This window comes from Poecilia latipinna, unplaced genomic scaffold (genome assembly GCF_001443285.1).
Source record: "Poecilia latipinna isolate Pla-1442-1.1 unplaced genomic scaffold, P_latipinna-1.0 Scaffold935, whole genome shotgun sequence".
NCBI classification, from domain to species: Eukaryota; Metazoa; Chordata; class Actinopteri; order Cyprinodontiformes; family Poeciliidae; genus Poecilia; species Poecilia latipinna.
The window spans coordinates 166,795-179,841 of NW_015113551.1; the positions used below are offsets into that span (position 1 = coordinate 166,795).

General features: G+C 44.9%; 2 protein-coding genes across 3 annotated transcripts in view; one reads left to right on the plus strand and one right to left on the minus strand.

Annotated features, from left to right (window-relative positions):
- dpp10 (dipeptidyl peptidase like 10) overlaps positions 1-8,513 on the plus strand; it is a 37,074-nt gene extending 28,561 nt beyond the window's left edge. Inside the window, exons 9-24 of the mRNA XM_015049222.1 lie at positions 463-586; positions 2,316-2,354; positions 3,260-3,367; positions 3,452-3,543; positions 3,649-3,696; positions 3,791-3,912; positions 4,380-4,424; positions 4,658-4,756; positions 5,374-5,443; positions 5,641-5,835; positions 6,105-6,159; positions 6,231-6,330; positions 6,755-6,813; positions 7,001-7,073; positions 7,249-7,322; positions 7,403-8,513. Of these exons, the coding sequence (XP_014904708.1) occupies positions 463-586; positions 2,316-2,354; positions 3,260-3,367; positions 3,452-3,543; positions 3,649-3,696; positions 3,791-3,912; positions 4,380-4,424; positions 4,658-4,756; positions 5,374-5,443; positions 5,641-5,835; positions 6,105-6,159; positions 6,231-6,330; positions 6,755-6,813; positions 7,001-7,073; positions 7,249-7,322; positions 7,403-7,540 (1,441 nt within the window). The 3' untranslated portion in view covers positions 7,541-8,513. The remainder of the gene's footprint in view (positions 1-462; positions 587-2,315; positions 2,355-3,259; positions 3,368-3,451; positions 3,544-3,648; positions 3,697-3,790; positions 3,913-4,379; positions 4,425-4,657; positions 4,757-5,373; positions 5,444-5,640; positions 5,836-6,104; positions 6,160-6,230; positions 6,331-6,754; positions 6,814-7,000; positions 7,074-7,248; positions 7,323-7,402) is intronic.
- A 3,525-nt stretch (positions 8,514-12,038) lies between these two features.
- The window catches only part of LOC106957771 (inactive dipeptidyl peptidase 10-like), a 57,478-nt gene continuing 56,469 nt past the window's right edge, over positions 12,039-13,047 (minus strand). For both annotated transcript variants that reach the window (XM_015049236.1, XM_015049235.1), the window contains exon 25: positions 12,039-13,017. In XM_015049236.1, coding sequence (XP_014904722.1) covers positions 12,880-13,017 — 138 coding nt within the window. In that variant the 3' untranslated portion in view covers positions 12,039-12,879. The remainder of the gene's footprint in view (positions 13,018-13,047) is intronic.

Here is a 13,047-nt window from a genome sequence, read left to right on the forward strand (position 1 = left end):
GCTGTTACGTATCGCAGCAACGGGCCGACCCGCTCCATGAGGCGTCTACGTATTGACGTCTATGTTTTATAGTACTATAGAACAGACTCCAGACTGCCCCTGGTGGTGTGGAGGACTTCCTTTTTGTGGAGCCGCAGCTTGTTTTTACCATTTAGCTGCATTTTTCTGTTGTGTGCCTTTAGTCTCAGTTTGGTTTATTTATATATCAACAATTCACAACAAAAGCATTTTTAAAAAGTAATCACTTCATTTCAGTCACTCAGTCATTCGCCTGATGCTAGTTAGCGCAGTGAGCCAACTTCATTACTCACATCAGATTAAGTTTCTAAGGAAACTCACTCCTCCTGACCAGCAGGGGGCGGCAGCAGAAAATCACTGCTTTCTCATGCCGATTGTCCTCAGAGCAGAGACTTTAACTAGGCCACTGAGCATCAGCAGACGGTAATGGTGTTGTTCTCTTAGGGAGCATTATGTGAGCATGGTGAAGTGGATCAGTAAGACCCGGACGGCGGTGCGCTGGCTGAACCGGGCCCAGAACGTCTCCATCCTGACGGTGTGTGACACCACCACCGGAGCCTGCGTCACGGTGCGTCCTCTCCTCACGCCGCACTCCACACGCTGCAGACAAACCTCCAGAATCCGCCGGTATCTGACCAGAACCAGTGCTGACTTCTGCAGAGTTGATGAGTCTTGGTTTAACAATGTAGCACGCCCCGGTACTCTGACACCTCCAAATAAAATGTGCTGAAGCCTTCAGATGGCTACTTATCAGAACCAGAGTCCAGGAGCCTCATGCATAAAAGAATGAGCAGTTTTCACACTAAAACTTGGAGTACGGAAAAATGTAGAAAAATGCGGAATAAATGGGATGCATAAAGCCGCAGGTGGCCGCGCACCTTTCCTTTATTGATCCTAATTTGTGGTAAACAGAGCAGCTGCTGCTCCTCCATAAATACATATTAATGTAATTAGTATAAATACCGGAAGTCTGCCACCACGTGGGGTAGTAACCATGGCAACGGCCTTGTTTGTAGCGATATGAGTATCTATAATAATAATTATTATATATTTTATTTAAAAGGTGCTTTAAGGGCACATAATGTCACCTCACAAAAACAAAAATACGTTTTAAAGAAAAAAACAATCCAAATTAAAAAAATAATAAAAAGAGATCCTGCAAATGCCTGTCTGAACAGCAGCAGAGCGTTCAGCCGGGATTTAAAGAGACAGAGGGTCTTTGGGGGGAAACTGGACGTTTATTCTAAATAGTAGAATCATGTGTATAAGTTGTACATTTACAGAATAAAGATGCTTTATGTCCATAAGGCGCTTTCACAAAGCGGGCGGCTCGATGGCTGCAGCTGGACCGGTACCGGTACCGCTCGGCTCTGTCTTTAAGTTCTGCTCAGAGACCCAGGTTGATCAGTCTGGATGAATCTAAACACCAATAAACCATCAGATCAATATGATCTCTGATCAATCCTCCCTCTGTTCTCCATCAGAGCCAAAGCTCCACATTACGGCTCACCTGGATGCAGCTACTGATATCCGTGTGACTGCAGACACACCTGGATCACCTCAAATAATCAAAGCTGTTGATTAGTTTCACTCAGCAGGTTGGAGTTAATCTGCTGATCCAACCCTGTTTTCTTCTTTCAGTGACAGATCAATGTGTTACATCTTTATGAGACAAAAACTGAGGAAAAGTGCTATTTACATTCTAGCGAGGTTTTCACATCCTTTTATTTTTATTTTGTGTTCGTGTTAGCTTATTGTCTGAGGATGAATGGGTTCAGTTTCATCGTTTAACAATAAAATATTAAAATCATGAAAAACATTGGTTTGGTGCTTCTTGGTCTAAATAACTGAATGTAGTCAGACTTCATTGATTTTAGGTGAGTTTTGACACTTTGTAGTTTCATATTATTCACAGAAAACATTTGTGTGGCTGCCGCACATTTTCACCCAGCGAAAAAGTGTGCGTATATTTACGCAAACCTTGACGCAAAGTAAATTTTTATACATGTCGACTTTTGTGTAAAATATGGGACCGCACATTTTTTGTGCGCACGCCGCTTTATGCATGAGGCCGCTGGTGTTCAGGTTTGTAGTTAGCTGCTTTTGGACAAACTCTCTGAAAAGTTGCTGGATGTAGCGGTAAAGTTAGCAACAGGGCTACCTAACTGGGCCAGGCGGTTCTGGTTGGACCGACCTGGTTCTGGTCCAAGAGAAAGTCTTTGGCTGCACTGACAAAACAACCCAATAGGAGAGGCTTTTATTGTGAAGGGGCTAACCTTGTGCTCTTTGTGTTGCAGAGACACGAGGAAAGCTCGGAGCTGTGGCTGTCTAAGCAGGTAAACCTTCATCATCATTTAAAAAGCTGATTCAGTTTTCTGTTATTTCTGAGAATCATTCATATTTATAGTAGAAACTGAAGCATTAAGTTATAACTTCCTCTGTGGAGGAAACAGGTCGACGTGCTGCAGGAACAGTGTCTAAAACAGAAGCCTGCCCCTGGTGGTAGCAATGAAAATTACAACCTACGCTGCCCAATAAGCTCACCTTCAGAGAACCAACACTAGGGGGCGCCGCCAGCTAGCTACGCTAACCCCAACCACTAGTCATAAACATTAGTCAGCTAACGCTGAATTACAAGACAAAGAAAAAAAATTATTACATGCATAAAGTCATAATAATTACAAAAACGACAAAAAAAATAATTTCAAGAAAACAGGCGTAGCAATACAAGATGGAAACTTATTTATTGAATAAATTCAGATGTAGCAAATGCTGCCATCCACTGGTGGGTCTGAGCACTACCAGAGGGACCAACCTGAAACATTTAAACCCTCCAGCTGGGCAGGACTCTCTCTACTGCATGCTAGCTAGCAACTTCTACTTCCTGTTTACTACAGCCATGTGTAGCATCAACGCTAGCCTGGTTAGCTTGGTTTGTATACTCTGAACTAGGACATGGAGACATTTTCACATTTTCCTCTTCTTTCTTTTTTGGAACATTTCAGAAGTTTGATCAGAATTCACCCTTTCAAAATAAAAGCATGAATATAATCCTCTAATTACTTAACGAATTATTAACTGTCGATAAACTTCATCACAGACATCGACTTTACAAAACTGTCAAGAAAATTAGCTCTTTATAATCCACGTAAGCTAATGCACTAAACGTTTTCAAAGTTAGCTAACGCGCTAAGCTAACAGGCGGTTCTGACCCACAGCCGGTTCTGTCTCGTCTCTCCAGAACCAGCAGCCTGTGTTCTCCAGGGACGGGTCCCGGTTCTTTCTGACCGTCCCGGTGAAGCAGGGCGGACGGGGCGAGTTCCACCACATCGCCATGTTCACCACGCAGGTCAGGCTCCGCCCACCCACGCACTGACACGCCCACGGCCTCCAGTTGCCATGGTAACCCCAACCGGTGCTGTGTCCACTCCAGTTCCGGGCGGATCAGAATGAGGTCCGACACCTGACCTCTGGGAACTGGGAGGTGACCCGGATCCTGGCCTACGACGAGCCCAATCAGAACCTGTGAGTACCGCAAGGTTGGTTCTGACCCAGAACCAGTTGGAACCTCTGGAACAGAGTAAACCGGTTTAGTCAGAACCAGACTGACTGCTTCCTGTCTCTTTACAGTTACTTCCTGAGTACTGAAGGGTCGCCACGGCAACGGCAGCTCTACAGGTCGGCCTCTCTAAACATTTCAAGGAAGCGGTTCTGTTTGACCCGGTAACCAGTTTGGACCGGCTGATTGTTTTATTGTCTTTACTCTGCTCAGCGTTAAAACGGTGGGTTTGTTTCCACGGCGATGCCTGACCTGTGACCTTCACAGAACCAACTGCCTCTACTTCAGCGCCGACCTCAGCCCGTCCAACCAGAACCTGCTGCTGCACTGCCAAGGTAGGCCCACTTCAGGAGCGGTTCTGGTGGAGTGAGGTTCAGTTGGAGCAACAGACTGGGTTCTGATGGGTTGGTTTGGCCCAAACTGATAGAGCTGTGGTTCTGGTTCTGGTTCTGCTTCCAGTACACAAACATAACTGACAGCTGGTCCTGCAGCAGATCTTCTCTGGGTCACTGTTCAACCCGGTCCATCACGGTTCCCCATCAGAACCGATCTGCTGTGATCTGGACAGATGGTGCCTCCCCGGTCCAAAGTTCTCCCTCATGTTGTTAAGAACCAGGCCTGGTTCTGGTGCTGGTCAGACAGGCAGCTGCAGTGTAACTGTAATGTTAACCATGAACAGTATTTTGTTTGTTCTCCTCTCAGCCAATCAGCAGCCAGCGTTTCTTGACCTGCTGGTGTCTGTTCTCCTCTCAGCCAATCAGCAGCCACCGTTTCTTGACCTGCTGGTGTTTTCCTCCTGCAGGTCCTGAAGCTCCCACTGTGATCCTCCACAGCCTCAATAACTCCAGTAAGCTAACGCTCTGATAGCTGCTGCAGCTCATTGTCTGTTATTTTCGTCATGTGGTTTCACTTTTCTTACTTTAACCGTCTAGCTAACATTGGCATGTGATTAATATGGACTGTCCCTTTAAGACAGAAGTAAATTTGTGAATATACTATATTTTGTTTCCGCTCTCCACCAGACAAACCGTTGCTCTGCTGCAGATTATCGTGAATTTAATCTGTCGTATTCCTCCTCAGATTACTACATCCTGGAGAACAACTCGGTGCTGAAGGCGGTTCTGAAGTACAAACGGATCCAGAAGAAGGAGTACCAAACTGTCCGGGTCGAGCCTTTCGGTGAGAACAGGGCGCTGTGCTACTGCAGGATGCTACCTGCAAGGTGTTAACAGCAAGGTGCTAGTAGCAGGTGCTAGCAGCAGGAAGTTAGCAGCAAGGTGCTAGCAGCAGGGTACTAGCTGCAAGGTGCTAGCTGCAAGGTGTTAGCAGCTAGCACCTTGCAGCTGAATTCATGACTCAGCATCAGAGAAAAGCAGTGATGCTGCATCCTGATTGGTTGGTACTCGCATGACCAGCAGCAGGTCATGTGAGTACCTGCTGCTGGTACTCAGCAGCACGTACTTGCAGCTAGCTTCCACCATGCAGCAGGAAACTAGCTGCAAGGTGTTAGCAGCATGGTGCTAGTAGCAGGTGCTAGCAGCAGGAAGTTAGCAGCAAGGTTCTAGCAGCAGGGTGCTAGCAGCAAGGTACTAACAGCAGGGTGCTAGCAGCAAGGTGCTAACAGCAGGGTGCTAGCAGCAAGGTGCTAGCAGCAGGGTACTAGCAGCAAGGTGCTAGCAGCAGGGTACTAGCAGCAGGGAGCTAGCAGCAAGGTGCTAGCAGCAGGGAGCTAGCAGCAGGGAGCTAGCAGCAGGGTGCTAGCAGCGTCCTCTCTGATGCCTCCTTTGTGTTTCCAGATTTCCCTCTGCAGATCTGTTTCCCTCCAGACTTCTCTCCATTGCGTCAGTACAGCCTGCTGCTGGTCATGTGAGTACCAACCAATCAGGATGCAGCATCACTGCTTTTCTCTGATTCTGAGTCATGAATTCATGTCATAAACAAGTTAAGTACTTCATAGTTTAAAGGTTTAATTCTGGAGCTCTGGTTGACCAATCAGATGATTAGTTTGGTTGACCCTGATGTGCTGTGTGACAGGAAGTTGACGTGCTGTGTGGTGTGTGCAGTGACAGCGCCCCTGGTGGCCAGGCGGTGAGCGAGCGCTTCTCCCTGGGCTGGGACTCAGTGCTGGTCAGCTCGGACGGCGTCATCGTGGCCCGGCTGGACGGCCGGGGCAGCGGCTTCCAGGGCCAGCGGATCCTGCATGAGGTGCACCAGAGGCTGGGCACGGTGGACGTCCAGGACCAGATCGCGGCGCTGGAGTGAGTGCTGCTGCTGCGCCGCCAAAACCCAACGATTTCTGCAGGCTTTTATTAACCTTTTTTGAAAACCGTTGTTAAAATTAAAAGTTTGTATTCTTACATGTCAGATTTTAACCATTTAAAATAGTTTTATTGTGTTCTTCAGTTCATTAAAACTGCTGGAAATTGAAACTTAAATGAAGTAAAAATGAAAGTTCAGTGTCCTGCAGCTTGTAGTGAAAAACAAATAAAGTTTGGATGTTCAGGACGTCGGCCATGTTTTCCTGCAGGTTCATGATGAAGTTGTCCTACATCGATCGCTCGCGGATTGCCGTGTTTGGACAGGTGAGCAGACAGGAAGCAGCATGCTGACATCACTTCCTCTCAGCCTGGACTCACCAGTGTGTCGTGTTCAGGGCTACGGCGGCTACCTGGCGCTGATGATGCTGAAGTCGACAGACAGCCTGGTGAAATGCGCCGCCGCCATGTCGCCCGTCACCGACTGGAGGCTCTACGGTGAGTCAGCAGCTTTCAGACCGGAACGTCAGCTTCCCCACTAAAAATATTTTACATTTTTCAACATGGTATTTTACAAAGTATTTAAAAAATTGAATTGGGTTAAAATTTTGAACGCAATAAAATCTATGTAATTAATTTTTTTCTGTTTCTTTGTGTTTAGGAGACATGGTAGCTTCTCGCTAGCAGCATTTTGCTGTGTGCTAGCAGTGCGTTATCTGCATGTTAGCAGAACGTTAGCTCAGTGTTAGCAGCTGTCGGCCACTATAATAAACAAAAAGTTGCTCCATATCAGGGGAGAATAATAAACACTGGAAATGAACTCGGATCTCAGCTCAAGTTTTTCTGAAAACAGAAATTATTTGAAACCTGCAGGTTTCCTGTCCAGTTAGCAACCGCTAACTGTCTGTGGTTCCTTCCACAGCGTCGGCGTTCTCAGAGCGCTACCTGGGCCTGCCGGTACGGGATGACAGCAGATACCAGGTGAGCTTCCTGACCTTTGACCTCAGCAGAGCTGCAGCTCTTTCTGTCTGCTGAACATGACGATCCTGATCTGATGACTGAAATATTCATGGATTCTGTCTGTGTTGAGAGTCTTTTACAGGGCTTCTCTGAGTGTGTGTGTGTGTGTGTGTATTGGTGTGTTTCTGACCAGCCTGTCTCCCTGCAGGTGTCCAGCCTGCTGCAGAGCGTCCAGGCGCTCCGAGAGCAGACGCTGCTGCTACTGCACGCCACAGCAGACGGTGAGACTGAGAGTCCTGGGAGGGAAGGGGTTAATAAATCATCACTGCTGATGCAGCCTGGACCTGCAGAGGACAGCGGTTCTGATGAGTCCGTCCAGGCTTTGAGACCTGCTGACATGTTTTTCCTTTCTTTCTTTCTTTCTTTCTTTCTTTCTCCCTCTCTCCTTCCTTCCAGCAAACATTCACTTCCAGCATTCAGCTGAGCTGGTCAAGAGCCTGGTGAAGGCCGGAGCCAACTACTCCATGCAGGTACCCCCACATGCTAACATGCTGCTGCTAACAATGTAGAGCTAGCAGGCTAATGAGGAGCGTTGTCCTCATCTCCTCAGATCTACCCTGATGAAGGTCACTTCCTGTCGGCGCCGAGCCGCCAGCACCTCTTTGCGGCGCTGAGCGGTTTCTACAGGGAGTGTCTGAAGGAGGAGCTGCTGCCGCTGCCCGATGAAGACGAGGAAGAGGAGGAGTGACAGCTGGCGGTTCTCCGCCTGGACTCAGCCGCTGGAGCTGCTCCGGCTTGAATGAGCGCTTTGTTGTGTGAATGTATAAATATGTGGACATGAAGGACAGCGGGACGCCGCGGGGACAACAAGGGGCGTCATCGCCTCTAGCATCAACTTCTTCTTCTGGATCGCTCACGATCCCAGCTAAGCACACGGAGAACTTCCTACGTTTGTTCCAGGTTCTTCAGACTGCAGCCCTCCACACCCAACATGTGCACCACCGCCACGCTGGTCTCCATGGAGACGGCGACACCACCATCACCACATAACAGGATGGAGCTCCACCTGACACCGACACCATAAACCGATGGAAGCAACGCACTGCACGTATGAAGAAACAACGTCCTGTTAGCATCAGCTGTTAGCATTCTGTTAGCATTAGCTGTTAGTATCAACTATTAGCATCAGCTGTTGGCGTCCAGTTAACCTCCTGTTAGCTTTAGCCTTTAAAGGGACAGTCCTCCTGACAAACTGGGTTTCTGGACCAGTCTGAGCTGTGACCTTCTGCTGACCTTGGATGTCTGGGATGAAGAAGTGAAGCTTCATCTGCAGGTTCTGCTGCAGAACCGAAACCAGAACTTTCTCATTCTGGACCCATCAGTTGATGACATCAGAACTTCAGCTTCAAGAGTTTCCAGACAACCGGCCGATCTGACCTTTAACCTTCAGTATTCTAATAATCATCCCACAGTCCATTTCCTGCAATAAAGCAGCGAATCAGAACCGAGTCCGTAGTTACAGTCCAGTTCCAGAACCAAAGATCCAGTTTGGTTGTCCAGCTTACAGAAACCAGCACAGAGTTCTGTCAGAAAACACACCAGACTAAATAATAATAATAATCATAATAATCAGTGGTGGGCTCTGCTAGCTAAAGAGCTAGCTGTGCTAACTCTAACGCACAAATCATTGTTTCTGCTAACGCTAAAGTGCTAACTTGAGTTGGAATTATATTATCCCTTAAAACACCAAAACCTCCCAATTTATTTTGGACACAATTTAAATGTTCTGTTGTTGATATTGTGCTTGTTTATATTTTTGTCCATTTTATTTTGCTCCTGTATGTTTTTTTTTTTTTTTTTTTTTTTTTTAAACATGACAGGAAGCAGAACTGACATCACCTCCTTCAAAATAAGAGCATGAATGTAAATGTCTAAACTTGATATAATAAAACGTCAACTCAGATGTTAAACTTCAACTGAAAGTTTCCAAAACAACTAGATAAATTTATCTTAAATTAATTTATAAAAAGCTCAGAGTGCACAAATGCTAAACAGAAAGTTAGCTCGACTGTTAGCCGATTAGCTCCATTGTGTCCTGTGAAATCATAATAAGCCATAGATAGTAAAATATAATTATCTACCAATATATTGGAATTAGACAGCAGAAAAAACAATAAAAAATAAAACAAAGATTCAGATTTTTTTTAAGTTATCATTTAAGTTCCACCTTTTTGAGCTTTCTATCATGTTATAAAACACACCTGGAGTGTTTCCTTTATTGCAGGCTTGCTGCTCTAGAACTGGACCAGTTAACGTAACGGATGTTGTTGACGGACAGCAGCAAGGTTTAAATCTGGTCTAATTAAACCCAGACTGACCCAGTCCCATCAGCTTCGCTGAGCAAGTACATGGCGACAGTGGAGAGGAACTGGAGGCCTCCAGCTGTCTGGCTCTAATGTAGGTGTCATGGGACTGACGGCCAATCACACACCAGCTCCTGAACGCCTGAGCAGACATGAACCAAGCTGCTGCTGCTGCGAGGTCAAAAGGTCACATCCAAACAAATCTGAAAGGAGCATCAGTTTATCACTTCCACCAACAACTCTTTGTATATTTGTAATAAAAAATAAAAGTTCAAGTACGGTGCAACATTAGGGCCAAAATTAAGACAACAGCCCACCCAGCTGTAGCTACTTCCTGTTAGCATTGGAGAAGCTAACGATTAGCATGCCTAAGCTAGTCACCTGCTGATTTAAACATTTTTTTGTTTCAGATAAAAATAAAATGGGTTCACATTTTTTTAATTTGCCCTGATGGCGCTCTGCACGTTGGAACACGGCAGGTCCAGCTGCTGGTTCTGACCCAGCAGCTGGATCCAAGAGCTGAGTCAGAACCGGCTTAATTTTTAGCTTAATGCTTTAGCTAACTTTGAAAACGTTTAGCACACTTAGCTTCAACTAAGTGTAATTTTTCTGGATAAATTATAAGGCACTAATTTACTTTGTGGTTTTTGTAATAAAATTAAAGGTCCAGCTGCTGGTTCTGGTCCAGCTCGCCGCGCCACACAGCCCAGATTAATCGGATTTTCCCTTTAATCTGCACCTACTCAGGCTCTCCAGAGGTGGCGCTGCAGTCCGTGTTATTCCGATATGAACGGCAGGTTCGGATGAATCTGGTGTGGAGCCGTTTGGGTTCTGGACGGTTCTGGACGGTCCGGGCCGCCGGTAGAAGCAGGTTGTGGTGTTCTTCAAACTAATCTGGATCACTCCATGGTCTTCCGGCAGCAATTCCGGTGTTTGCATGTCCCTCGCGGGGAGCCGTAGGTTTGTACAGCGGAGTCCAGAGAACAGAAATCTATTTTCAGATTCTCAGAGATTCAGTCCATGATTCTCCTGGATTCTTGTATATTTCTTATTGTTTCTGTTGGGCGGTTGGTTGATTTTTCCTCCTAGGATGGATTTTATAATTTTGCTTGTTCTGGTTCTTTTTGCTGTACTGGGCGGGTCGGGTCGGGTCGGGATTATTGTGATTGTCCTCTGGTGATGATTATAAATGAATAAAAAATTTAAAACTTTGGACCTGGTGTGTTCTTCTCTTCTCCCAGATCAGAACCAGTTTCCACACCGTGATGGGAACACTGAGCCAAACTGGGCATACTGGGAGGCTCCTCCTAGTGGCCTAGTCAAAGTCCAGACCATGAGTTAGCTGAGATGCTGCGGTGGGCTCGGGCTTTATTCTGGTCTGTGTTTCACATTAAAGCTCCAGGACATGACATCAGAGTTCTGTCTGCACAGGTGGCCATCTTGGAATCAACCTGAGAAAGTTTGGCGGCAGGAAGAACTGGCTCAGATTCTCTAAATTAATCCACCGGTTATTAATGGCTGGATGAGATTCAGTAACTTTTACTTATAATCAACATTTCTAGTAAAATAATTTCACTTGTTTTGATGATAGAAATCTGCTCCTTTTAACAGAATTCAATTTGGAAATATTCAAATTAGTAAACTTTTCTCTACTTTCCTGACAAACTTGATGCTTCCTGTCAAAGCAGAAGGCCACAGCCTGGATTTAAAGCCAACAAAGGATTTGGAATGGCCTAGTCAAAGTCTGAACTGAGGATTTTGGGGATGTTGAAGGGAGGGAACCAAAATGGATTGAATATTTTCCTGATTAAATCATTGCCTGATGTTTGGTTTCCTGTCCGGTGTGAATATTTTATTGATTATTGAACGACTCCCTGGGGTGTGAATACTTTTCCAGCTCGCTCAGAAACACATCCATGGATTTGAACCACTAACCTGCAGAAACAACTGGGAAATAACTGGAGCTGGACAAAACCAGAAAGTTTTTCCAGTTTATTTCAGATTTTCATGGTTGCAACCCAACAAGAGAAAGTAAAGGCCAGGGTCAAAGGTCAGACAAACACTTCCTGTTCCTGTGTTCTGGTGTGGTCTGCAGGAGCCTGATGGTGTCCATGACCGGCAGCCGAATCCATAATCTAGATTAATTTCTCAGCAGGATGAACTGTTTGTTTCATATCTTCCATCTTTTATTGCAAACATTTTTCACATTACAGGATTTTAATCTGAAAATAAAAACAGATTACAGGAAAGAACAGGAAACTCCCACCACTCTGGGTCCTTAAACACATCATCCGGCAGAGTGGTGCCGGGTTCTGGTTCCGATGGTTCGGTCCACAAACAGGAAAATATCAGAATTCCTTCATTTTCTGCAGCAGGTTATTTAAGAAGATGGTTGTGTCATCAGCCAGCTGACTGATAGAAAACTCTTTGCAAAGAACCGATAATTAAGAAATTGAGCATTTTTAGTTGATATCCTCCTGATTACCAGGAAAAAAAAATTGTTCAATAACCATTTTTTTAAAATCCCACAGTCTTTGTATGGTAATTAGATACTTATGTACTTTGTCTCTTCTCATAAAATGTGTTATTACTGATGAACTCCATTTTTCTGAATTAGAAAAAGGAAGGTACAAAAGTCCCACCCCTTCACATGTGGCATCAATGAAAAGCCCTAAATGTCCTCTCCAGATACCAAAAGGAATGAATTCAGTAGAATGCAGGGGGTGGGAGACATTCAAGTTTAGAAATGTCCTCTACAGAGGACAAAAATGAACTACTGGTAGTCAGGAGGATAGGGACATTATTTCTGCAGCAGCAGGAGAGATTGGACAACCTGGTTTTATACTTTGTTGAATCTCTGTGGAAAACACACTGAACTGTTTGTATCTTTGTAAAATGTTGTAATTACATTAATACATTTATTCCAAACCCAAATAAATCTAAAGTTTTGAACATAAATTCATGTTCTATCATATCGAAGGCTTATATTATAGTCAATTAAGTCCAAAATATGGTGAATGTTATTAAGTATCGAGCACCCTTTATAAATCCAGATTGTCAGAAATCATTGGGGATATGCCCGATTTTAACTGGTTATCATAAATGTGTCAGGAGCTTGTAATCATCATTTAATGTTATTGGTCTTAAACTATCAAGAAGAGTCGGATCTTTTCCAGGTTTAGGAACGAGCGTGATGACACCTTGTTTCATAGTGTGGGTTCATTTTCCAATATTAACCCCTAATGCCCTGCTCTTTTTGTTCTGTTCTTTCGTCTCTTCTGTTTGTATGGAGGCAGCCTGGCTCTGGTTTTTCAGGTTTTTCAGATTTGAGTACATCTGATACAGATACCATGTTTGTTGATATTAATAAATACATTTTCTTAAAAAAAAAAAAAGAATTTCTGCAGCAGGAAGCAGCGTTGCAGTTTGATGACGTCATCAGAGTCCAGCAGCACCTCTGGAGGCCAACGCTACCAGAATGATGATCCAGCAATAATAAATAACAATGAATAATAATAATAAATAATAAAACTGGATACCAATAATAATGAAAAGTAATAATAAATAGTAATATTATTATTAATCACAGTATTAATGAGCTAACGTTCTGCCGCACCTGTTAGGAGGTGGTTATTTTTCATTTCTGGTGTTTTTTTCTCCTTCATGTGTTTAAATGTGACATATAGACTGAAGTGACGTGAAAAGGTCGTGATCCTCCGAGGCGTCAGTCGTCCTCTTTAGACGTTTCCATGGCAACGGCCGCCTCCTCCTCAAAACAGCGTCTGAAGAAGTTGAGCAGCGAGGCTAGCATGTAGCGCCGACTCTTTACTCCGACGAGATGGTGGCCTTCATCTGGGAAGATCTTGTCACACACACACACACACACACACAC